Source organism: Python bivittatus, unplaced genomic scaffold (genome assembly GCF_059951505.1).
Source record: "Python bivittatus isolate LINGU-HERP-01145 unplaced genomic scaffold, Pbiv_v1 ctg000480_np1212, whole genome shotgun sequence".
NCBI classification, from domain to species: Eukaryota; Metazoa; Chordata; class Lepidosauria; order Squamata; family Pythonidae; genus Python; species Python bivittatus.
In genome coordinates this window covers 52,256,702-52,284,614 of record NW_028277075.1, presented here as the reverse complement: position 1 = coordinate 52,284,614, position 27,913 = coordinate 52,256,702, and the positions used below count along the sequence as shown (strand labels likewise).

General features: G+C 38.0%; 2 protein-coding genes across 11 annotated transcripts in view; one reads left to right on the top strand and one right to left on the bottom strand.

Moving 5' to 3' along the window:
• Positions 1 to 27,913, bottom strand: part of PPFIBP2 (PPFIB scaffold protein 2) — a 134,979-nt gene that overhangs the window by 83,312 nt on the left and 23,754 nt on the right. For all 10 annotated transcript variants that reach the window (XM_088145884.1, XM_088145880.1, XM_088145882.1 and 7 more), the window contains exons 2-3: positions 22,732 to 22,829; positions 11,342 to 11,556 (exon numbers count right to left, since the gene is read on the bottom strand). In XM_088145884.1, the coding sequence (XP_088002010.1) occupies positions 11,342 to 11,556; positions 22,732 to 22,795 (279 nt within the window). In that variant the 5' untranslated portion in view covers positions 22,796 to 22,829. The remainder of the gene's footprint in view (positions 1 to 11,341; positions 11,557 to 22,731; positions 22,830 to 27,913) is intronic.
• LOC148214978 (uncharacterized) lies at positions 8 to 26,160 on the top strand. Its single transcript, XM_088145891.1, has 4 exons — positions 8 to 88; positions 19,312 to 19,503; positions 25,448 to 25,611; positions 25,810 to 26,160. The coding sequence occupies exons 2-4, from the start codon at positions 19,317 to 19,319 to the stop codon at positions 25,906 to 25,908; spliced, it is 450 nt and encodes a 149-aa protein (XP_088002017.1). The 5' UTR covers positions 8 to 88; positions 19,312 to 19,316; the 3' UTR covers positions 25,909 to 26,160.

Sequence of the window (27,913 nt, the reverse complement as noted above, 5' to 3'; positions counted from 1 at the left end):
GCAAGAGGATTTTCATATGGAAGGAAGTGTTCTCCTCTGTACTCTGCACTCAGAGCTTAGAACCAACAGGGCAAATTGAGCCCTTAAGGTAAGTCCTAGATAAACCAATTTAAAACTGGAAACATAATATTCTTTGTGAGTAGAGGACAACCAGGTACTCCATGCATGCTTCTTAAGTTCCATGGCATAAAAAAGTGAAATATGCAAACCTCCTAAAAGCAACCATGAACAGCCTCAACAGAAAAGGAGCAAATTGGTTTCTGTTTGGGCATTTATTTATTTATTACATTTCTACAATCCCACAGTGGTTTCACAGGAATAATAATTTTAAAAAAATCATTAAAACATGCACAGTCCAGTTAAAACCATACAAAACCTGAAACACAGAAACTGGAAAGAAACAAAAATCAGGTGTCGAGTGAGTCCCAGATGTACTCTGGAAGAGCTTTGTCTTCACCTGCTTCTGGAAGGTGGCTAAAGTTGGGGCTACTCTACATTTCAGTGGGAGGCCGTTCCAGAGGGCTGGTGTTGCTACTGCTGCATTTATTCTAGTGGATAAATGTGATCCTGAAAGTAGCTTGCTGCCAACCCATACAGGGCTTTCTAGGTTAACACTAGCACTTTCAACTGCACCCAGAAGCCAACAGAAAGCCAATGCAGGTCCTGTGGCCCAGGTATTTGTTCCCACAGCTGAGTGTCAGTTAGTAGACAGGCCACTGAATTTTGGATCAAATGAAGCTTCTGAGTGATCTTTAAAGGCAGGTCCATGTAGAACACACTGCAACTGCAGACAAAAGCATGAGTCAACGTAGCAAGATCCTTTTGCCCCAGTTAGGGCTGCACTAGCCAGAAACGGGCAGAGCTTCTACCTGCTGTTCAACAGGAGCTGCAAGTCCAGGAGGATCCCCCAGGTTTTGGACCCACTCCTTCAAGAGTAGTGCTTTCCCATAAAGAGATACCACTGGAGCCCCTCAAGACTCTAACTTGCCCTAATTACAGCTACTAACACCATGTACCATAAACAATGGCCTTTATTGTGCCCATATACTGCCTCCCTTCACACCAAAAGAAAGACAACAGTCTGTTTTCTGTTATCTGTCTCCACTCTCTCCAGCATCATCAGGTGGCTCTGGTTTCCCTGCTCCTTTGCAGTTCTGTGTCTTTCCCCATGCTTATGTTATGTTCAATCCATTATACATGACAACCCTCCACAAACAATAACACAGGATTGTGAACATATTTTTTCAGTTTTCAGGTTCTGACTCCACCATTCAAGCTTTATTCAGAAACTCTATAGTAGAATATGGAAGAAACCCCCCCCAACCCTAACATTATCCCCTAGTTTTTTATCTTTCTGTCTGATAGGTTTCCAAAGAATAACTATGAATAATCAGCATAAATTAGTTTGTTCATTACTAATAGCATTATGAATACAAACTCATTCTTACAGCATGTTTCAATTGTCTTCATGTTTGCTCTTTGGATGACATCTGGGATGCCCATATGAGGCTGTTGAGCCAAACTGTTTTGAGAATTAAAATAATAAGATTAAAGATTGTCAAGTTTGGCTCCTGGTGTCGACAAGAACATAGCCAAGCAATTCTCTCGACAATAGCGCTCATGTGAATTGCCACTGCTGTCATCTGGGACAGTAAGAGGCTCTTTCAAATGAGCTTCCTTTGAGAATACTGGAGCTTAAAGACTTTGCAAGTAAGATTTATTTCAGAAAAAACACTTTTTTAAAACTACCAACTCCTCTATTATTAACTTATTAGTCGTTAAAATGTATAAGAACTCGGTTGCACATTAAAATTGAATACACTGAAAGATGAATTTATCTCAAGACATATTTCGTTTGTCTATTGCTACTATGAACTACACTGGGTAGGATAAATTTTTCTCAAGTTTTGGAGATGATTTCCATGGCCAGAGATAGACCAGACTTAAATGTGCTTCCAAATTTAAAACAAAACAAAAGGTAACTTGTCAACTATTCTTCAGTGACTCATTAAAAACATGCACTGCAACTGTCCTAGGGACATCTTATTCCGTACAGCATTGACCACCTACAGCATAGCTATGCGTGCATACTGAAGATGAAACTTCTTTAAGGACCACAGAAACCACCATCAAACAGCAAAATATACATACAACTACTAGTTAATCCTTGCACTCTAACTTTATGTATCCAGTGTCCTTTTATCATCGTTTCAATTTTCTGAGGACCAATTCAACAGAGGCTTGATCATTAAGCAAATATAAATAAATAAATAACTGGGCAGTGACAGCTCCACTTGGGGTTTGTGTGACCCAACATAGCAAATTAAGTACCAACCAGATGTTCAAGGTGTCTGCCTGCCTTAACATGACCTAGAACAAACAAAACCTTTTTTTTTACCTGCAGGCACAATGGGATGATTGCCAATTGATTGTTGAACCATTACTACACTTACTTATAAATAAATAAAAATAATTGTCTTTCAAAAAAAATTTTCAGGAGGAAAAATAATAACCTCAGGAAATAGAAAAAGTTTAACTTAAAATTTTGTTACCGTTTCAGTACCAATCATTATCCAGAATTGCAAAACTTATTGCAAAATATCTTTTTGTTTAGATATTTTTTTCCAGCCTAGTAATTGTAATATTATCATGACAATATGACTGAAGGCAACTGAGTTCAGATGAAAGAGTAATTAACAAATGTTTAAAAATGGAAATAACTCAGATAACTTTTCTGGCCAATCCAAAGGCAGGGAAAATACAACTATCAGCTTCATCAATTCCCCAAAGCCCTCCTTTGCCACTTCTAATTCATTGAAAGAGGATTCATTTTTTTCATTACTCAACTATAAAGTGAAGAATGAAGAGAAAAAAGCATCTTTTTTTTTTGTTTTGCTCTTCCATCTGCATCACTTTGACAGACACGTAAGGGGGTACAATTCTAAGGCTTCTCTACCTTTCCTATATTCTACCAAGGTTTTATCCTATGACTGAGCAAATATACAACTAAAGAGGGGAGAAAATGAAAAATCTCCCTTCTTTCTTCAGCCATCATCTTGTCTCATTCCTGATTCTGTGTTTGGGGTTTTGCAGTTTAATAGCTGTAACACTAAACTGTAGCTGCAACCATAAATAATTTTCTTCAGAAAAGTACATCCTGCATAATCTGTGCATTTTAGGTCTTTCAGTTCAAAATGATCATAGACACCAAACCAGCCAATTTGAATTTCTATAATATATTACCTTTTTAGCACTCAGAATAAGATTTGTATAATAATTACACAGTTCATTTCCAACTCAGTAATCCTTCTGGGAACTGATAATATGCCATGTATGCTATATATCTACATCTATATATATCTTCCAACCAAAATTCACTCAGAAAATTGTGTAAATGGGATAGGAATTACACATACTCAAATATTCCTTTTTGCCATAGTTTCCATAATCATTTCCATTATGCCGATATTAAGTAATGGAACACAAGCCAGCATCAACATTTGAAAAATTAAAGTCATGTATCATATTATGTTAACAGCAAGATGATGGTTTTAAAGTTTAAAGATGATTAAAACAGATGCATTGCCTATAAGCAAAACTTCAGTAGCAATGGAAATAAAGCCAGTGAATTATGTAAGTGAAAGAAATAAAAGTAACAATAACCTTTCCATTATATATCACCCTACCCCAGGGAGGCTGTGAAAGTCCTGAACTGGTACCAAGAGGATATGAGGATCTAGATGGGGTAAAATCAGAGTTGCTGTTTGTCAGTAAACATTTAAGCATCCCAACATTGGTTTTGAAAGTAATTCTGTGTTCACTCCAAAGGAGGTGGTTCATGACTTTGAGGTTCTGGCCGTGACCCAGCTTTGGCTGGTGTGCCAATTATGACTCTACCTGGATACAGATGTTCTTGTTACAGTACCTCATGCCTTGATGATAACTTTATTTATTTATTTAATTTGTAAGGCTGCCCAATTCAAAATGACCATGGACAGCATATAATGTTCAAAACAAATAGAAAACAGCAATTACTCAAAAGAGGTGACACAGAAGATTTAGCATACCCCACACAAGAAGAGTACTGTTAAAGGCTTTTTAAAATAAAGTCAAGGATTTCAATAAGAATGAAAAGTTATCTACAAGGTACATGTTCAGTCAAACAAACCTTGTAGTTGGCCTTCACTTGTACTTCTCCTTGAAACTTTATTTCAATAAGGATCTTTTTAAAAGCATATTTTGAAAACAGTTTGTTGAATTATAAGTATAATTCATATAAGTTATACAATATGTAGTAAATATATATTTTAAATTGCCTTGAAGGAATCTGATTCAGAAGAGTCTAACTGTTCATAATTATACAATATACTCCTTCTATGCCAGGAACAATCAACTGATGGACTGCAAGTTGTGTGTGTGTGTGTGTGTGTATAAAAATATAAATATAAATATAAATATAAATATAAATATAAATATAAATATAAATATATATATATATATATATATAGAGAGAGAGAGAGAGAGAGAGAGAGAGAGAGAGAGAGAGAGAGAGCGAGAGCGCGAGCGCGCAGCTGGATAGCGTAGTGGTTAGAACACCGCCTTGGATGCAGGAGACCGGGGTTCAAATCCCGGCTGGTACCTACCTTACCAGTAGGGGTCCTTGGGCAAAGACCCCCTAACGCTTCACCTGCCTACCTCAAAAATATGAGAGTGACATGAACTAAGAGAGTCATGCTGGCTCGGACGTCGCTTGGATTAACAAGGTCCGCGTCAGATGTTGGGGAACCAGGACAATCTGATGTTAAGTGGGCTACTGGAACAAACCATACATGGACAAAACAAGAGAATTTGGAAATGATGGAATGCTACTACAACAGCAGACCTAATGAGAGGGGATATATGAAACGTATGAAGGAACTATGGATAGACAGAAGGCCTACATCCACACTAACTGAGAAACAACTAGTTACCCAGCGCTTCAACATAGTGAAGAGGAAGCTGCTCTCACAACTTGAGATAGAGCAACTCCACATTACAACCCGGACTCAAGCAGACCTGGAAGAACAAGCAGATGTGCAGCCAACACCTGAAGCTGGAATGTCACTGCCACCCCTTCCATTACAGAGCACAGAAGCTGATATGAGGCATAAGATCATGGATAAACTAGCTACAGTCAACCCTCGAGTCCGATTATCAAGGCTCAATGGAGAAGTACCATCAGATAGTATGCTAGAAGATGCCAACAGAGCCCTCCAGACAATCCCTACTACCACCATAACTGAAACCAGTGAATTGGTATATGCTACAGCTGCTGTAATCCTGGAAATGCTTGGCTTACACGATCAAGAAGAACAGCAGTACATACCCACCCTGGAAAATGAAATTGGAGTCTAAGATCAAGGCAACTTGGAGAGGTCAGTCAGCTGGTGGAACTACAGAAGCGTGAACAATACATGGGCCTGACTCCATCTGAAACCCTAGAGACTGCTAAACAAAGGCTCACAGCACTGGCTATCTGGCTAAGGAGATACACTAGAGAAGCAGAGGCCAAGAAGATAAATGCCCTGTTCTCCAAAGAACCATCCAAAGTGGACTCCCAACTGCAGTGCAACCACAGAGTAACAGCTGAGCCACCAGCAGCAGAAACTGAACAGTACTGGAAGAACATATGGGAGAAAGAGAAGAGGAATAACACCAGTGCAAAGTGGCTGCAGGATCTTAAAGCAGACCACAGCAATCTCCCAAAACAGGAACCAGTCACCATCCCAGTAGCAGACATCCAACAGCGGGTCAAGAACATGAAAAGCTGGACAGCACCTGGCCCGGACATGATCCACACCTACTGGCTAAAGAAACTAACACCAGTGCATGAACGCCTAGCAGCACAGATGAACCAACTGCTAGCAGCAGGCTCCCACCCAGACTGGCTAACACAAGGAAGGACAGTGCTGATCATGAAAGACCCTCACAAAGGAACAGCACCATCCAACTACTGGCCAATAACCTGCCTCCCCACAACATCGAAAGTTCTATCAGGCATCATAGCTGCCAAGCTACAAGCCAGTACATGAGCACAGCTCAGAAGGGCATTGGGAACAACACCAGAGGCTCAAAACACCAGTTACTCATAGATAGGGCAGTCACCCGAGACTCGAGGTAGGCAGACCAATCTGAGCACAGCCTGGATTGACTACAGGAAAGCCTATGACTCAGTGCCGTACACGTGGATCTGTGAATGCCTTGCGTTATACAAAGGCAACAGGACGCTAAGGACCTTCCTCAAGAACTCAATGGGACTCTGGAAGACAACACTGGAAGTGAACTCAAGACAGCTCGCACAAGTGGCCATCAAGTGCGGCATATACCAAGGTGATGCACTGTCCCCACTGCTGTTCTGCATAGGCTTAAACCCCCTCAGCCAGATAATCACAAGGTCTGGATATGGGTACAAGTTCAAGAGTGGAATCACCATCAGCCACCTCCTCTACCTGGATGACATCAAGCTGTATGCTAAGAGTGAACGAGACATCGACTCACTGATCCACCTGACACGGATCTACAGTGAGGACACTGGGATGTCATTTGGAGTGGAGAAGTGTGGCAGGATGATAGTAAAGAAGGAAGGTAGTTAAGACCGATGGAGTGGAACTACCAGTGGGCCACATAGCAGACATACAGACCAGCTATAAATACCTTGGTGTCCCACAGTCACATGGGAACCATGAGGAGGAGGCAAGGAAGACAGCAACATCCAAGTACCACCAAAGGATAAGACAGATCCTGAAGAGCCAGCTCAATGGGAAGAACAAGATCCATGCCATCAACATGTATGCCCTGCCAGTCATCAGATACCCTGCTGGTATAGTGAGCTGGCCAAAGGAAGACATGGAGGCTGCCGATGTGAAGACCCGGAATCTCCTCACAATATACGGAGGTTTCCACCCCAAGTCCAACACCCAGAGATTGTACACCAGCCGCAAAGAGAGCAGGTGGGGTCTGATGAGTGTCAAAGCCACTGTCCTGGACGAAACCTGGAGCATCCAGGAGTACATCAGTAAGATGGCACCCAAAGATGAGCTGCTGAGAGAATGCCTCAGGCAGCAGCAGACAAGGCAGGAGGTTCAAGCAGAGGAAGTGCCATGGCAAGACAAGCTCCTGCATGGGATGTACCATCGACAGATAGCTGAGGTGGCTGACATTGGGAAATCCTATCAGTGGCTGGAAAGGGCTGGACTAAAAGACAGCACTGAGGCACTGATCATAGCAGCACAAGAACAGGCACTAAGCACCAGATTCATAGAAGCAGGGGTCTACCACACTAGACAGGACCCAAGGTGCAGATTGTGCAAAGAGGCCTCAGAGACAGTCCAACACATAGTGGCAGGGTGTAAGATGCAGGCAGGAACAGCATACACTGAACGGCACAACCAAGTAGCTGGCATTGTGTACAGGAACATCTGCACAGTGTATGGGCTAGACCCCCCCAAGTCCAGATGGGAGATTCCACAGAAGGTTGTGGAGAATAACAGGGCTAAGATCCTGTGGGACTTCCAGATCCAGACGGACAGGCAGGTACTGGCTAATCAACCAGACATCGTGGTAGTAGACAAAGACCAGAAGACAGCGGTAGTGATAGATGTAGCAGTGCCAAGTGACAGCAACATCAGGAAGAAGGAGCATGAGAAGCTGGAGAAGTACCAGGGCCTGAAGGAGGAATTAGAGAGGATGTGGAAAGTAAAGGCCAAAGTGGTCCCAGTGGTGGTAGGAGCACTCGGGGCCATGACTCCTAAGCTGGGAGAATGGCTCCAACAGATCCCAGGAACAACATCAGAGCTCTCTGTGCAGAAGAGTGCAGTGCTAGGAACAGCTAAGATACTGTGCAGAACCCTCAAACTCCCAGGTGTCTGGTAGAGGACCCGAGATTGAGGAAGACACGTACCACCCATAGGGGTGAGAGGGGAATTTTTATATGGCAGCTCCACCAAAACTGTACCAGCAAAAGCTGCCAGATGATAGAGGTATAATTTCCCACTGATTTTCAGCAGAAAATGCATGAAATCTTAATGCAGTTTTTAAATACATCCACACTAAGGAAAAGTAGGGGGAGGAAATGAGACAAATTTCAGACCTTGGTCCCTCAAGTTAATATTAAAGAATCACTACCTTACACCTTGTATCCTGCAGAAAGGTAAATAGTGATAGGAATGGAGCCCCCAGCTGCACACGATTGCCTGCATCTCCTCTACACTCAATTTTTCCATACTGAAATCAAAGTATTTAACTCAGAAGGAAAAAAAAAAAAAACCCAGAAACTAAGACCAGAACATGTCATTAATAGCTTAGTGACAACTGCATTATTTATCTTTTACCATTAATATTAGAAATGCAATCCAGTGATAATATTTGCTAAAGATATCCACTGAAGTGCTTAATATTTCTAAAGTTCACAAAAAGGGGGTGGTAATCAGACTGTTGGACTTTAGAGACCTGTAATGAAGCACTAGGACTACAACCAGAAACTTTGACCTCAAGTTTTGTTGATCACTTACTAGCTAAACATTTTTGAGTCACTGTAAACTTGTAGTCATATTTGAACTAAAGGCTTATGGGTGACAGGTATTACTCAAATTACGAAATCTCATTTTACTGTCTTCATAACATTTCTCTGTGGGATTGATATAGCTGGTAGGAAAAAAAGCATTAAGTTTCAGGTTTGTTTGTAAAGCAATAAAGTAGAAAGAGACCAACTTGATTGATGGAGAACATCTGGGGTACACATCCCTGAGTATTTCAAGGTATTTTAAACTACTGCCTAGAAATCATATTATTAACTTAGGCATGGGGGAAAAGAAGGTAACTGTTACATACAAAAGCTTATTTCTAGAGCAAGTAAACATTCTGCTGCTATCATCCTGTTATTTAATTTCCTACTTGGGGACCAAATGGTTTCTAATAATGATAGTCTAAAGGTATAGCTTTGGAAGCTAACTTTGCGCAGAGCTAGAGCAAAGTAAGACAACTAATAAAATAAATCAAGCAAACTTTATAATTTTAGCTATATTATTATAAAGTAACAGATTAGTCTTTCTAGGGGTATATGAAATATTTCAAATTTGAATCATCTTGAATTTTAAGTTACTAGTGAAGTGGAAGACTGCACCAAAGATTTCACAGAACATGAATTAAATCTGTTGTATACACTGCAGATGACTCTAAGACCTGTTCTAAGGTAGTTCAGCTGTGATGTCTCATGTAAACAGACTGTGATTTACAATGTGCCAACCCTAAAAGTATAAGAGAAAAAAGTTAATGATGGGGAAAGCATTAGGAAAGCTTCTGCCCTAATTGATTTTACTGGAAAAAAGCCCATAAGTGCAACTGGAAAGCCACTGCTCCACTTATTTTAAAAAGTAACCACGAAATTAATTTCTTAATGGGAATGCAAAGTTAGCAAAGTCTATTCTTTGTATCCAGTTCTGGAGCTTCCTAATAATCTCTTCCATAAAATGTTGAGAGCTGAGTGTTGCTCTTATGATACAGAGCCGGTCTATCAGAACACTACAAAGCTTTTCATCTTGAAGAGGTCCTAAGGGAGCCTTACTCTAGGAGGACAAAGTTACGTATAATAAATTAAGATTTCTTTTTTCTGCCTGACCAATCTGATAAAGGATTTTAAAACGGTCATATTCCAAATGAAGATTAAAATAATTTAATTAAAAAAAGAGAACAGTATAGAGTTCATAGTTGATTTATGTTTACATTAGTACTCTGAAGCTTCATTATCCTGTGGAAGCAAACCACTGGAACCAACCCATATGTTCCTTAGTATTTCCTAATGTTATGATTTTCATCAATACATATTTGTACAAGTCAGATATTGCAAATAAACCTAAATATATATCTGAAAATATATACTCTTTAGATAGTTCATTCAGATCAATCCAACTAATGATAGCATAAAAATAGTATGACAAATATTAATTAGAAAAAAATATATAGCTTCTCCTTTTGGACAATTTCCTGTACAGGAAACTACTATTAGCTGACAACACATTCATTTCCTTGCAAGCTTATTCCAGAGCAACAAATCAGATGTCAAATAGAATAATACAATTTCCTAGCTCTGTAGCTATCATTAATATTAAGATGACTACAAAGGAAGCACAGAATTATAACCAAAATCAAAGCCCTTCAGATTTAAGGCTCAAGAGAGTAGTTGTAATACTCAAAACAAAACAAGGTATGTACCTTTTAGCAATTTCTAAGGAGGTGTACCGTACAGATCAAAAACTCTTTTCTACTGTGAAAGAGTTTGTAAATCTATTCAGAAAGACTCAAAGTGTTTTGAAATCTGCAAGAGCCACAAGTTCTCAGTATTATAGCCTTAATTGTGAAATGCTTGAAACTGGGGCCCTTGGCTATCAAACCAGCTGAAACTATTCCAAAGCTGTACAGCATTTTAACTTGTTTCAGATCACCAATACATACTTTATTAACTTTCAAATTTCTCTTGCATACCAAGTTCCCTGTTAATGTGGAGGACACATTCATAAAACTGCTTTTTTAATGTAACCTGTTGTTCTGTTACCAAAATCTGTCTCATATCCTGCACTAGCTTAAATTTCTATCCACACTTTAAAAAGTAGCAAATATCCTAATCATGCAATCCATCTACCCATTCTGTGACAACTTTTTTTTTTCAAAATTATCTGAACAAATTAGATATGCTGATTACAGATTTGTGGGTTTAAAGTTCAATCTAATTTGTGGCAAGTCACTTGATTTTAAGAGTAGTAAGGGTGCATAAGTGAAGAATGAATCTCATAATGTCTTTTGCAGCTGATACTCCGTGTTCCTCTCCCTTTAACAAAGCTCTGATACTGGGAGTAAGTGTGATTGGAGGGAGCAAGGTTTGAGGAGAGCTGCTGGACAGAAATCAGCATTGACCAGTGAAGATTTCTATAGGTGTCAACCTCAAAAAAGCAGGCACACTGTCTCCTTAGTGTGACAGGAGGAGGAGTAACTTAAAACATACCATCCACATAATTTTTAAGTTTATATGGTCCATCCACATTAGATCTAATTTTGATGTAGTCTCTGGCAGGGATCTTTTCCAGCCCTGCTAGTTGAAATCCTAACACTGGAACCATCTAAGACACACACAAGGAAAACCACTGCGCTAACCATTGGCTTTTTAATGAAGTAGTATCGCCTATAAAAAACAACTCCTAAGAAGCTGGTTACGTGGCTGCTTCTGATGTTTCAGAGCAAAAATACTACAGAGACAGGAGTTGAAACCCCCCAACAATACAATATAATACATTTTTTCCCTTTTACCTACCAGATGTTCCTCTAGCCAGTCATGTATGCAAGCTGCTGTAGCCCCTGGTACTTGGTTCCGCAAAGCTTCTTTCTCTTGAGGATCCTTGAGCATTTCTAACGCTAACTTCAAATCTTCCAAGAGGTGCAGGATTTGAAGCGTGCCAAAATACATTGACTGAGCAGGTGACACCATGTCATAGACACCATTTGTATATTCTGCAGCTGCTTTGGTACCTAAAAACAAACAACAGAATTAACAGAGATAGAGTTAAAGAAAAAGCTGAAGAGCCAGATTAAAGGAAACTGGTTACATATTTATGTACTGGAAAACCCTTACGCATTTTATGTATTGGGAAACATTCCTCCCTCCTTGATGTAATCTTTATTTTTCTTTTAAGTTCAACTGTATCTCATTTGACTAGACTTCTTAGAATATTTGATTTTAACTTATCATGGCATGCCAACCAGATACAGACAAAAGCTGCAAATAGATTGATGAAAATATGTAAATTACTACTTGGTTCTGTTACAAAAGCCTTGTCAGATACCCTGCAGGAGACCCTTGATATATTTAGAGGCAGTTCTTCGCAATTTTATTTTGTCATTATTTTATAATACAGTGTGTGTATGCACATACATACATACATACATACATACATAATATATGCCTTGAATATAGCTGTCTTTATTCAATAAAAAAAACTTCTATGTTAAATCAATTTTATTAAAACAAATATTATTTCATAGCTAAATTAATTCATGAAAATATACCAATTCATCCCTGAATCCACATTTGAAAAAAGAGTAACAATCCATTCCCATTCACAGAAGAAACGATGGAATGATCATCCATTAAAACAGAAAAATAACAAAAATGCAGAAAAATAACATTAAATGACAAGTGGAGTATATCCAGTGGTGTGCTAATAAGTGTATAACAACCAGCTCCACCAGTCCATTGCTGCTAGTGCCATTCTGCAAGCTGCCAAACAGATGATTGGCATGGTAGGTGTCATGGCTCAGCTCTGCTCTCAACCAGCTTGCAAAATTCCTGAAAATTTAACAACTGACTCTCGTGAACCAGTATTAGCTCTTTGTAGCACACCACTGAGTATATCAATCAAATTCCCAAAATAAGCAATATCAATTAAATAAAGTTCATAAAAGTATAAAAGTAAAAAGAACTATAAAGAAAAGAATAAAGTTCATAAAAGTATTCATATACAGTGGTGCTTAAAAGTTCATGAACCTTTTGAATTTTCAATATTTCTGCATAAATATGACCTAAAACAGATCCATACATGTGTGGATCTGTTCTCCACACAAGTCCTAAAACTAGAGTTCACAAATTTTTGTAAACTCTTTTGTAAAGAGCTCAACAATCTTTTAACCACCACCGTACATGCAGAAGGAACTTGCTCAAACAGCAAAGCTTTTCATTAATTTGCACATTTTCCCTCTGTAAGTTAAAAAAAATTCAATATATTTTCATTTACCTAAGCATAACTAGCAGTAATTTTAGTTGTAGTCATCTCAAGAACACAGTGGGACACTGTGATGATAAAATAAAATATAAAAACAAATTGGTTACTTGAAATTACTTTAAACAACCATTAGATGTCACTGTCTTTTCAGGGACAAATGAGTGAAAGCATCATATAAATATTTTTGACAAAACCTAAAGGTACATATATTTTACTATCATCAGAACAATATAATTAATTTGTTTTTCAGTGGGGTTTTTATTTTTTTTTAATAGTGAAATACAAAAACAAAACTAAAAAAAACTTACACCAAAAAAAGTAATTATACAGTGAAGAAAGTAAACATATTACTGTATAGTCATTAATATAAATTATACGTGGCAAAAAGAACACTAACAGAAAATAGATCCATAAAGTATAGATAACGATAAAGTCACTTCTATTCTTATATTAAATCTAGACCATATGGCAACATATTGTATTATTTTCTCATTTTAGAACAGTAACTTTTCAAAAATAGATAAAGTCTTATCCTGGAAATCTATTTTAATATAGCAAACCCTAGCTTTTTCATACATGTAAAAATTTGGCTTGTGAGGGAATTGTTTGGACCATGCCAACAAAGCAATTAGTTTAAACTTTATTCATGAAAGATAACAAATGAACCAGAAAGGTTCACTAACTCTACACCCTGCTGTCAGTACAGGTAGTCCTCACTTAATGACTGCCCAGTTTAGTGGACAGTTCAAAGTTACAATGGCACTGAAAAAGTAATTTTATAACTGGTCCTCACACTTATGACTGTCGCAGCATTCCCCCCGGTCATGTGATCAAGATTAAAGTGCTTCGCAACCAGCAAGCATTTACAACTGTCACAGCACCCCGCAGTCACAGGATCGCCATTTGTGCACTTCACAGCCGGCTTCGGATAAGCAGAGTCAATAGAGAAGCCAGCAATAAAATTGCAAGTCGCAATCACGTGATATCTCACTTAATGACTATGACATCTAGTGATGGAGTTGCAGGTCCCAATTGTGGTCATTAAGCAAGGACTACCTGTAATGATCAACCAATCAGGTGCCTATGGAAAACTGACAGTGGGATACAAAGGCAACAGTGCAGTCTTTAGCAACTACACAAAGCTTGGACAGGCATATGTGATGGGATAAAGAGAATCTCCGGGCAATGTGAAACTCACAGAAGGGAAGGGGATGTGTGCTATTCAGTTCCTCTCAATCAAGAGAACTATGTCAATGAATTAACTTGTGGGTGCTTAGTATTTGTCTATACTATCTATTTTTCACTGATAAGTACCAATCAATTCAGATCATAATTATCTTTTAGGCAAAACATACATTCCAACCTTTGTAAAGATTTTTATTTACAATATTTACAGGGCATTTTTCACTGACTGTTCTAAAGTTAACTTTCTGTGTAACAATTCAGTCCTTAAAAAAATAAACCTGTTTCATTTTCAGATAATAGGGCTATCATTGTTGATTAAATTTGCATAAAATCTTTTAAAAGTCAAGCTCAGCTCCCGCTGACTATGTACTATAGACTCGTCCATATAGTTTTCTTAGGAACATTACTGAAGCATTTACTGTTGCCTTTTTTCCTAACTTCCAAGGCAAGCTTATAGCCCTGGGATCTCCCTGTCTCATCCAAAGAGACCTTACTCCATTTTTTGAGATCAGCCAAGACCAGCTAGGTACTATTACATTTACAGTAAATAGAAATACCTCTTTCGGGTCATAAATGAATGAATCTGCATCACTGGAAGAACTGGTTGGCTGGTGATTGTGCTAGAGTCTCATTCCCTCTAGAACCCCTGTGCATTTCCCATTCTGGAACATATCCCCATGTTCCATAGCTGATTATCAGAAGAGACATGGAGGTGCTGGAAGTCGGGGGAGGGAGAAGGTCTTTAATAATTATATCACCTTACTCCAGTAAGCATGTCCAAACAACACAATGCTACGTATAAGAATAATGTATCTGAATCATCAACATAATACATCTTGTTGGGGTGCCCAAGCATTTGGAGCATCTTAAAGAGACAATCTCTATTCTGCGAAAGATCATTTTAAGGGATGCTCACCATCTGAAGATTTAAACATGTACCTACATTTCTTAAAAGTTTAAACTGCTACTTAATGAATCATGGGGAAGGCTCTTTCTCTTTCTACCTAACTGATTATTTTAGTTTCTGCAACGAGGAAGGTATTTTAGATTAGGCATACTATAAATACAGCATTCCGTATATTTCAGAATATGAGTTTCTTGAAATTAAAAGATGAAGCCAAAGATGCTCCTAACTACATCCATTTATCTTTTACAGAGTCAATAGTCAGGATCTTCCTGCATGGTTCGTCCTCTAATAGCTCCTTGCATTGAAGGAGAAAACTACTATCCAGTGTTGTCAGTTTAGGGGCAGCTCTATTATACAAAATCCTTATTTGCCTGAAAACTCATTTTATTTAAAAGAGGTTAAAGTTAAGCCAAAACCAACTCTTACAAAATCCTCCAAAAGAGCTTATTTTTGGGGGGGAGGTGCAGAAAAATAGTCCACAGCACAGGATGGAAGAAACATAATCTTGCATCCCATCTTCTAATCATAAACAGATGCCATGTTATTTTTAAGCTAAATTGCTGCAGCAGTTGCTCTGCTATCCCTTTCACTTTCTGTCTGGAAAGAAAAAAATAAGAAAACAGGAGTCTGCCTTCAGAGGAATTCAGCTTGCACATCTACTCCCTCTCCCAAATATATGTAGAAATGCCTATTTTTAACTCAGCATTTCCCATTTAACCAACTGAGCATGAAGAGAAATCTGAAAATTAATCCTCTCGTTTCACTTTAACTTAAATTTATACTTGTGCTTATGTAGCCAGAAAGATACACAAATTAAGCACATTAGACACATTAGAAACAACAACAACAAAAAGATACAAAACAGTAACCAAAGAACATCTTATTTTCCACGTCTCCTCCCCTTCCAGTTCATTGCTAGTCTACATTTACAAAATGTCCTTACTATATAGAAAGCTATAACCTCTATTGTGTGTTTAAACCCCTGGTTTGTGCTCTCTTTTGCATTTGCTTATACAGTTTCTTTAAAGTGTAAAATTAAAAAAAAAATACACACAGAAACCTAAAAATAAAATAAAATGTCCTTACTTCAAATGTACACTTCTAAGATCTACTATCACTGGTATAACAATGTCAATTGTTAGATAGATTGAAAAGTTTAATGAAAAAACATTTTCCAAGCGTCAGAAAACTCTAAAAGAAAGATCTTAATGTCCCTGATGTCCATGCTGGTGTAGTCACTGACCTTGAGCCAGACATCCTAGAGAGTGAAGTCAAGTGGGCCTTAGGAAGCATTCCTAACAACAAAACTAGTGGAGATGACAGTATTCCAGCTGAGTTATTTAAAATACTAAAAGATGATGCTGTTAAAGTGCTGCACTCAATATGCCAGCAAGTTTGGAAAACACAACAGTGGCCACGGGATTGGAAAAGGTCAGTCTACGTTCCAATTCCAAAGAAGGGCAATGCCAAAGAATGCTCAAATTATCGCACAATTGCACTCATTTTACATGCTAGCAAGGTTATGCTCAACAGTACGTGCTTCAGCAGTACGTGAACCGAGAACTACTGGATGTACAAGCTGGGTTTCGAAGAGGCAGAGGAACTAGAGATCAAATTGCAAACATTCCTTGAATCATGGAGAAAGCACGAGAGTTCCAGAAAAACATCTACTTTTGCTTCATTGACTATGCAAAAGCCTTTGATTGTGTGGATCACAACAAACTGTGGCAAATTCTTAAAGAGATGGGGGTACCAGACCATCTTACCTGTCTCCTGAGAAATCTATATGTGGGCCAAGAAGCAACAGTTAGAACTGGTCACGGAACAACCGATTGGTTCAAAATAGGGAAAGGAGTACGACAAGGCTGTATACTATCACCCTGCTTATTTAACCTATATGCAGAGTACATCATGAGAAATGCCAGGCTGGAAGAATCACAAGCCGGAATTAAGATTGCAGGGAGAAACATCAATAACCTCAGATATGCAGATGATACCACCCTAATGGCAGAAAGTGAAGAAGAACTAAAGAGCCTCTTGATGAAGGTGAAAGAGGAGAGTGTGAAAGCTGGCTTGAAACCCAACATTAAAAAAACGAAGATTTCTGGACCCATCACTTCCTGGCAAATAGAAGGGGTAGAAATGGAAGCAGTAACAGACTTCATTTATTTGGGCTCCAAGATCACCGCAGACGGAGACTGCAGCCATGAAATTAAAAGACACTTGCTCCTTGGGAGGAAAGCTATGGCAAACCTAGATAGCATATCAAAAAGCAGAGATGTCACCTTGCCGACAAAGATCCGCATAGTCAAAGCTATGGTTTTTCCAGTAGTAATGTATGGCTGTGAGAGCTGGACCATCAAGAAGGGTGAGTGCCGAAGAATTGATGCTTTTGAACTGTGGTGCTGGAGAAGACGCTTAAGAGTCCCCTGGACTGCTAAGAGGTCAAACCATCTTAAAGGAAATCAACCCTGATTGCTCATTGGAAGGATTGATAATGAAGCTCAAGCTCAGATACTTTGGTCACCTAATGCGAAGAGAGGACTTTTTAGAAAAGACCCTGATGCTGGGAAAGATTGAAGGCAAAAGGAGAAGGGGACGGCAGAGGATGAGATGGTTAGATAGCATCACTGAAGCAATGAGCATGAAACTGAGCAAACTCAGGGAGGCAGTGAAGGACAGGAAGGCCTGGCGCGATATGGTTCATGGGGTCACGAAGAGTTGGACACGACTTAACGACTGAACAACAAAAGCACTTTCTAAAATTCTACACACGCACAGCTTTTGTTACTCAAAACAAGCTGTGGAGACACAGATTTTCTCCCTTTTTAACTAACTGGATCAATACTGTACTCCCCTCACTAGGGTTATCCTAATGGAATTACCTCCTCCTCATCTATCAAGGTATCTCACAGAACTTGTCAAGGATGCCTTTTATATCGTCTTATTTTTAATCTGAAATTAGAATCATTGGCTTGTTTTATTAGATCAACAGAAGACATCCTATACATTCTAATGCTTCCACAGAAATTCGTAAATGTGGGTTTTCAAATGTTGCTTGAATTCCTTTAAATATATGAGAATAGTTTTATCAAGAAAACTTTCTTCCTTTGGGAGGATAAGATCTTTGTTTTTATTTATCTAAATTGCAATTATCATATGAGGGGTGTTTCACTATTTTCATCTTTTGGTTTTACTGTTGGGCACATGCATTTGATTTTTATAGAATACAAACAGATCAAATAAAATAACCATTATGGGCATAATTAGAAACTTACTACGTGGTCTCTTTTATATTATGGCAGAGGCTTGATTCCATTTTTTAACCATACCTTCACTGTAATTCTTACATCAAAAGCCACAATGACATTTGGAAATGTTGGAACAAGAGTATAATGTTGACTCTTATTCATTTAATCAACTGAATAATTCCAGTTTGAAATTAACAGGGTTGTTGTTTTTTTTTTGGTGGGGGGGATGGAAATGTTCTGGGCTGTAGGGTATTAACATTTTAAATCAGGTTATAGCCAATCTAGTTTTAAACTGAGTTACTGCCAGAAGAATGTACATGGTCTAAAATAGCAAAATAGCAAAAAACTACATTTTGTTAAAAAAAAAATTTATTTCATAGTTTGGTTCAGATGCTTCAGCAATATCTAGAACTCCTGAAAAACTATCAGTATTGGAATGTGTGTTGGATAACTGTAAGGCTGCAGCATCTTTTTAAAAAAGTAGTATTTTTTTATATAATTTTATTGAAAGTTTTAAGAACAATAATAAGAACTAAATCAAAGAAAAATAGGACAAAGATAAGAAGGAAAGAAAAAAATAACAGAAAAAGCTAAAAGATGCAATAAGAAAAAAATAGAAGAAAATAGAAAAAAAAGGGAAAGATATAATAAAGATATAAAAGTATAAAGTGGCTTCCGATATTCTTCACAGTAGTACAATTATATTTTAACCTCTCTCTCTAAAGTTACATCATAACTCTTTTCATAATGTATCCTGTCTAATCATCAAAACCATAAATCACAAGTTCATTTTTTTCATTTTTACGCAAAAAGTCCATAAGGGGTTTCCAGTCACCGATAAATGTAGATATTGTCCTTTCTCTAATCAAAGAAGTCAGTTTGTCTATCTCAGCAAGTTAAAAGGGTTGAAATTTACATTGTTATAATCTTAAAGAGAATTTTTATAAAATGATATATTGTTGGTACATGACACCAGAAAAATCATCCAGAACATATGAAGACATTTCAAATGTATGCTGGAAATGTGAACAACATGAAGGGGCATTTTATCATGCTTGGTGGACATGTAAAAAAGCTTTAAAAAATTGTATTCAAATACATACATTGATACAGAGGATTTTAAAGATTAATATTCAACTGAAGCCAGAACTTTTCCTTTTAGGATTGATGGATAAAGAGTTAGGAAAAAAGCCATGGAAGATTATTTCAACATATGATCACTGTGGTGAGATTACTATATCCACAAGGATGGAAAGATTTGGTATTACCCAAATGGAGGAATGGTTGAGGAAACTGACAGAACTTGCTGAGATGGATAAAAAAACCCCTAATATTCATCTTAATGATATTACAGGTAAGTGGCTAAGGGTCTTAAAAACTATTTAGTATACTTCTTCAGTTCATAAATGAAACTAATTCAAGAAAAGATTGTTTTCACATGCACTGGACACTTAAGAGAATGCTGGAAAAGGATTGACTAATAACTTCCTTAAGTTAGAAGTGTAAAATGGGTAATGGCACAATTACTTCTATGATATGGGCTTGTCCCAGTCTTGCCCATTTTAGGTTAATATCCATATGCTTGTTAATATGCTAGTAAAAGATCAATATGATTTAAGGATATATACTTTTGAATTATATACTCAAAGCTTGGAAGTTGATACTATATGAAGAATTATGAATTTAAGGATTATTCTTCTAAGTTGGAGAGAGAGTAAAACCCTGGATTTACAAGCTTGAAGCACTGATACGTTTGTGGGCAGGCTCTCTACTGATGTAATGGAAAGACTCATCAATATTATTTCACTTGTTCAAGTTTAATGATGTGATTAAAAATAGAGCAGATTTTTTCTATGTAGCATGTTTTTATTGTCTCCTTTTCACTATGTGTATGTTTTTCCCTTTTAACTCGCTGTGTTTTCTTTATACCTCTTAATTTTTTTTATAATACAGTAGGATATAAGAGTTATTAAAGGTATCTTAAAAACCCAACAGTTTTTTCAACAAGGGTAACTGTAAAAACTTCAAAATTAAATGAAAAATAATATCAAAACAGTAAGGGATGCTAAAATGGTTTCCCCTTTGAATTAAAAAAAAAAATCAATACTATGTCTCTTTCTTCCTGTTGTCTTTGCAAGTTTCTACCATTTTCACTTTATGATCATTATACAGTGAGATTTCTGGAAGTTTCAGCAGAAGAATATACTACATCTAAACTCACTAAAATTCATAATTAAATAATGCACAATTTAATTAAGCTGCATGAAAGCAGATAGGAAGATGTGTTCAAACAGCATGAAAGAAATGAAGCCACACAAATAAAGTATGCATTTTTAAATCAGTTTCAACTAAACTAAAACAAATGAAGATCCCAGCTGTCTCAGAGTCACAGCAGCTATTGTTCTAAGTACTAGTTTTGGCAAATTAATTTGTCTTTTCAATTATACTTAAAGTAATGAGGACTGAAATAGCATAAGCTTTGTCAGTCACTGCTGATTAGAAAATCCTGGAATTAGTATTTCCATAACAGAAAACGGATGCAGATGCAATAATCAATATTAAGGCAGACCTTTCTATCGCTTGTAAAATTATCATTAGCCCTGCCTAAAGTATAAGGGACCATGCCCGTTACAGTACAATTTGTTATGAAAGTTATTGCAATGGTTAAAGATGTTGGGTATTATGTCACTGTTCAAACATCTGATTTTGTTAACCAGTTAAAACATGGTTTTTGAAAAAAATATTAATAAATCCTCAGCAAATTTAGTGAGTCTTAGGGACAGTTTTAAGATTGCAAAACTGAGTAGCATTTTTAGAGAAATAAAATGGCTTGGTTTGTTTTTTTTGTGCCTTCAAGTCAGTGTTGACTCCCTGGACAAGTCCCTGTAATTTTCCAAGCAAGATTTCAGAAGTGGTTTGCCATTGATTTCTTCCTATGGCTGAGAGAGAGTGACTGGCCCAAGGTCACCCAGCTGGCTTTGGGGCTCAGGCAGGACTAGAACTCACAGTCTCCTGGTTTCTAGCCTTAACCACTATACCAAACTGGCTCTTGCTGTAGCCTAGGGCACCCTAAATCTAATTGGCCTGCCCAGAAATGGTAAGCTGGAATGACAGAAAGCATTCTGAAGTTCTACAGTGAGGGGCATGAAGAAAGCTTGCTACTTCACTTTTTGATAAATGATTATCTTGTGAATGACCACAGCAGCCATTTTGTGGGCAAGTCTCCCATGATAGCCATTCTGAGTTAGCACACACAAAGTTATTTCCAAAATACTGGCTTAGCCAGGCTCAGTTGCACTGAAGGAGAGGGATATGCAGGCTTTCAAACAGATTGGGAAGAAGTTCTTCAAAGCTTTCGTGAGTGTAGCTCCTCTCTCCTCGTTATTTCAAATTGGTTTCCACAAGAACATGATGGGGTTCTGTGAGGGACTAAGGGAGGAAAATGTTCACCTGAATACAGCCAATGTTCTATGATTTGATCTTGATCAGGGATTTCAAATTTTTCTTTCTTTTAACTAACAGGTTCCATGGCCTGAAAAAGTTTGAAAATTGTGTACAGGATCCCAAGTATTTGCAGTCCTCTCCATGAGCCTGAAAAAAAGATGCCACTGCTTTGGGCAATCACTAAAACTTAAAACAGAGGCACCTTTTTTCAGGCTCACACAAAAGCCTGCGGCCTTTTTTTTTAATGAACTGTGGATATATGCTGCACTAGGAATCTCTTCCAAATTACTTCTACAGCATAGACAGCTCTGGTATTTATAGGAACCTTTAAAATTCTCCTGGTTTAAAAGAAACCCTCTGATTCAACTGTATCAGCTTTCTTATACATGCTTGCGTTCCTTCTGTAGGAGCAATGAGATGCAATTGGTTGCCTTTGGGGGTCTTTATGATTAGAGGGGGGAGTAACTTAACTGAGCTATTTTCAGCTCATGCACTTGAAAAGAACAGAAAACACTAGATATCTGCCAGACCTAAAAATTAGGGGGTGAGGGGCAGGGGGAGGAGAAGGAGGAGGTTGTTATGACTTTAAAAGTGATATTTTACAAACCACTACTTTTCTGTCATTTTCACTATTTTTTCTTGGCCTGAAGCTTCTTAAAACTTGGAGGCTTTTTTTTTTACAACATTGATTTCTATACCATATAAAGATCATATTCTTTTTCTTGGTATTCTTAAACTAGAATAATTGATACACTTAATTTATAATCTCTGAAGGCTCTTGCTCCAATATTAAATGGTTATTGCATCACTGAAAACGTCCACCCTGTTCCTTTACTTTTTGTATGTGGGTGTTAAATTTTATACTTTCCTTGACCATTTTATCCCTATAAACTCGACTGATTGCCACTAGATTTCTTACAAATCAGAGTACATTCTGCTCTGCAGAAAATTGACTTTGATCTGTTTAAAAATAGCTCAGCAGACAGAACTATTGTGAACAATAACTTGAAAAAGACTCATACAGTCAGACATACATGGGAATTCATCTGAATAGTGCAACTTTCATTATCATAGTTACAAAATAGATTTTATGGCACATGTAGTGTTAGTAGGTTTTTAAGATAAACTCTTACAATACCTGCAATGATATCATCCATTTGTTCTAGAGCAGCTTCAAGCATGTGACTAGCATCAGAAGTCATGTTTTGTAGTTTGCTTGGACCTTGTTCTCTTGGTCTACAAGGGGGAGAAAGAGTTAATGCTTATCAAATCATAACAATGTAGCTACCACAATCTTAATTTGCTATCAACAGAAACCATTTCATTTCAATGACAATTATATATGTAAAGGTGAATTATCAGATCATGATCATCCTTGTGATTAATAAAAGCAGTGGATTAAGTGAATGAATAGACAGCATATAGAGGACTAAAAAGGGAGACAGGGGGCAACCAGTTTACCATAAATGGTTGTCTGAAGACTGGCCATGCCCACTATGTTTAGGCTCACCAACAGAGAACCCACTAGATGGCACTTAAACGTTATAGAATTTTTTATCTTGTTGCTGTCATCCAGTGATCATCTGGACTTTTTCAGCTCAGATATGGTTTGGCCAACTAGGTTAAGCTGTTTTATAAGAAGGCAAGTCCATATCCCACAGCAGGCATTTTGTCACAGTTTCTGTGGCATGATCTCAAAATTCTAAATATATCCACTTGTCCAGAAAGGCTGACTATTCCCTCACTAGAATTTATTCTTATACTGAAATAATTCCTGAACTTCAGAAAAATATTTTTTTATTTTTATTTTTATTATATATATAATATATATAATCTTTAATCTTTCCATTAAAGAAAAAAACCTTGAGGCATAAGCTAAAACATACATACCTCTGTGTGTGTGTGCGTATAAAACCTACAAGAACAGCAGAATGTAGCACATTCAAAGCAAACCTCTAAAACAAGTGAACAACTTTCAGTAATTAAAAAAAAAAAAGATACTGGCATTTAATACCTTTCCCAGCCAAAAAACTCTCTAATGTGAAAAGATGAAAGGCCAATAAGGAAAAGGTACTGTTTGCTCAAGAGGAAATGTTTGTGTAGGAACCTTTTGCTATTACTAAGTTATAGTGTTCTCCACTCATCCTTGAGTTGGCAGCAACTGTTACAGCATGACATTTGCTATACCCTCTGCCAATCTCTATTGCCTCCGTTCCTGGTCACCAGGCTTCCTTGCAAATTGATGGATAAGTATGTGTAGCCGATTCTATCCAGCTTGCCTATCCTGGATGGTATCAAAATAAGGGGGGAAATACTCCTTTAACCGTAGTGCAAGGATGGGTTAAGGCTGTTTCCCTTATGGGCTGGGGATGAGATGAAGGCACCATTAGGGGGGGAAATAAGTACTGCTAGGACACAATGACACTTATTAGGATGGTCTATCCAGACGCTTCAGGGATCCAGAGGGATGCTGGCAGGCAGCTGTGGAGCCTCCCTGGGACCTGGAGAGCAGTTCCAGCAAGTGTACAGTCAGCTACTGTAGTGTTTGTACTACTGCAACATGTTACTTGTAAAATGTCTTGAGAATAATTTGATTGAAAAGAAGATGTTATATATTTGAGTTAAGCGGTTAAGGTGTTGAACTAGGAGTGGAGAGACATAGGTTATAGTCTGCCCTCAGTCACAGAAGCTCACTGAGGGGTGGTGGGCCAGTTGCTCTTTCTCAGCCCCACCTACTTTCCAAGGTTGCTGCTGTTGTGGGGGGGGGAAGCAGGACACAGCACCATGCTTTCTACCTTGAATTCTTGAATGAAAAGCAGGATATAAATCTAACAAATAAATACAGTGTGCAATTACACCTGTAAAGTTAAAAAAAAAATTCAAGGTGAAGAGAATTGTTTTATAACACAGAATTATAAAATCTGACAAGGAGTAACTGTCACACTGATCTTTTTTTTAAACGCAGAAATATTCCAAAGTTGCTCCGTGCTTTCTAAATCCCAATTTTAATAGCTTTACTCATTTTAGTTTGCAGGACAGGACCTGGTAATAGTTAACTGAATTTTCTTTGATGTTTTTCACCACTCCTAGCCTTGCTCAACCCCAGATATGCAGAGCTCCTCAGGTGGCACAGCCTTCAACGCAATATTGGCAAAACATCAGACATTTCTAGGCATGACCTCTAGCTTTCAGTTTGCTGTTCACAAGCAGATTTGAAGTTCATTTCAGGAAATAAGATTACCAAAACATTCCTTCTTTGAAAGAATTTGGCAGCCTTATTTTTTTTTCCCTTTAAGGGGGGAAAAAAACTCCTGCACATCAGTGGGTACATATGTATGCTAAATTAAATTATTAAATTGTTTGGGCTTTTCTCCCTGGCCAAATAAAATGTAATTGACATGCATCTATTATATTTATTTTGTATGGCATTCAAAATACTATATTATTCAACACAATCCTATGTTTACTCAGAAGCAAGCGTTCGAGTTGAGTGGGGTACAATACTCAAGAAGGAATGTTGAGTACTAGGAACAATCATTTAAGTAATCTTTACAAAGCTCCTGTGAAACAACTTAGCAGTCTATTACTCTGTTACAGGGGAGAATTGAATCTTGCATAAAGGCCACCCGGAGAGTTTATGGCAATAGAAACTAGAACCAGAAAATATCTTATTCTCTTACCCACCGCACTATACAAAGCCCTCAAGCTGTTGCAATCAAATCACAGGGAGATGGATCATCAAACTTTGTTAGACTAAGCCTTAAGGCTCTCTATCTTGTGGAACTCATTCCTCATACAGGCAACAGGCACTCATTTGCATAAGGCTATTTTATGCCAAGCATTTTCTTCCACAGGTGCAGAACGTGAACAGGATCAAACTAGTTGGCACTATCATACACGGAAAGTATCCAAAATGCCTTCTTTGCTACCCATTTGTATGTATGGAATCGCCTACAGCTTCCAGAACGTGCCTGATTGTTTCCTCAACGATAGATTGCTAACTGTGCCCATGGAAGATGTAAGGTTTCAATGAGTTTTTTGTCTTCACAACAGTCAAATCTTTAGAAATTACTATTGTAGTTACCTGTGTAATTCTGGAGCATAAGATAATTTTGTTTCCTGAACTTTTGCTTTTGGGCCTTTTGGCCGTAAATAAAATTGATTGTTTCTGGAACATAAATATTTCTTTCCTATTTCTTTTCTTTCTTTCCTGCAGATGTGCTGGAATTCTGATTTCCCAAATTCCCAGCTAGCTAACCAAATGCCTTGGTGTCTGAAAATACAAGAAACTCAAGTCCCAGCACATCTACTCTGAACAGGCCAAAATCAGGACTCTCACCAGCAATTATTTAGGTCACCCTTTAGTTTTCTGGGACAGAAATTAGTAATAAACACAGGAAATGCAGAAACTGTTGCTCTTTTTCATAATCGCTATTGTCACACTTGTGAAACTTTCACCAATATTGAGCTGGATTATTTTCATGGTAGTACAAAAAATTTAGAATCTGAACTTATTTTGAACTTGCTTTTTCTCTCTATGCACAAACCGAGAAGTGGGGTATTGCCAGAACAATAATAAAATATACGGCTCTAAAGTGGTTGTCCAACCCACTCTGAGGGCTGAATTCTAGTTTTTAAAAATAGCTGTCCTGGGATAGTCCTAAGGAATAGTGCCTACCAATCCATTCCCAGTTTGGGGGCATAACTCTTTTTTTTTTAAAAAAAAAAAAGGTCTTCCCTACCACCCATGAACTTGTATGGGAAAAAAAAAATAGCTATATTTATGTTGGTCATCGGGGGACATGGTGGCGCAGCGGCTTAATGACGCTGAAAGTTGCTGGCCAGAAATGGCTGACGCTTCGGCGGTTCGAGTCCAGCCTTCGCGTTAAACAGGGTGAGCTCTTGTTTCCTCCCCAGTTCCTGTCAACCCAACAGTTCGAAAACTTACGTGAGTAGATAAATGGGGACTCTCACTCTGGTGGGAGGAAAAATGCTGGCGGTGCCTTGCAAAAAAAGGAGTTGGGAGCAGTTGCCGGTAAGCGCGAAAAACCGCACGCGCCCGAAAAGGGCGCGAAGCAACGGAAACCCCGCCTCCTGCGCTCGCCAGCTGGGCTCTGCCCTAGGAAGGAGGCTCTGGCAAACCACTTCCGAAAACAGTTGCCTTGAAAACTGCAAGGACTCGTCCAAGCAGTCACTGCAGGGTCAGCAATGACTGAGCGCAGACAAAAAAAAAAAAAAATGTTGGTCATCAGAATGAGACAAAATTTGTAGGACATTTAGTTCATTGTGAGGGGGTAATTCCACATTTTGAGTTACATACCTGTCTCATATATACATACATGCATACATTAAAGTGCTAGTAACTGTGGTGTTTTTAAGACCTAATATGATAAAACCTGCACCCAAAGGGCTTCCATTGCAAGTAATATCTGTAGCAAATTATAGGCAGATAAATTTAGGGGCCTATGCAAAGGAAAGGAAGGGTGATAAGAAATAATCATGTCCCTACCTGAATGCCTTACAGCTGATTGTTAGAGATTAATGACAAGAAAAAACATATGGAAGTGAGTAAAAGAAAACAGCTCCCAAGCTAATCCATTAAGCTACAATAGTTACAGAACTTGTCACAAAATTGAGAGACCAGGAAATCATGAGGCGGAGTAGATGCTTCAGTTAAAGGTTTGTTTCCCAAGACTGATCGGCTCCTTCCAAGTTCCAGTGATTGGGTAGCTGGTGGTGGTTTGACAGCAAAGGTAACTCTGACTGAGATGACTATCCGTGCTCCAAACCCAAGGATAACTGAATTAAAGGCAGACCTGATGAACACTGAATTCAGTCATGCAATCCCTCTCCTCACCACAGTATTTGAAACATGTAGCTTTATTTTGGCACAGTTGCCACGGCACCACTATCTGTAATGCTCCAGAATTTGGGAAAAACAAGTCAAGGCTGAACATTTTGAATTGGGATAAGGAAGTTTATAACCATCTGCTCCAGCTTGTTAATGTCAGCCTGTCATAAATTATTTTTATTTTAATTGCACCTTAAAAATTCAGGCTTGCCTGAGTCACAGCCCTACTAAAAGCCCTTATAGGTAACCTGTTTGTCTTATAAAAGAAGCTTTTAACTTCTGACATTTTGATTTATACATTTTAATGAATACGAAAAGCTCAGCATAACATGCTTGATGCCAGGCACAGTACGTACAAAAAGAACTTCAAATGTGGACATAACCCAGTAGCTTACAAGCTGGCTGCTAATAAAAACAAATAATCTCAGAGTTGGATGGACATTTAAGCAAGTATGTTTGCTCAGGTCTA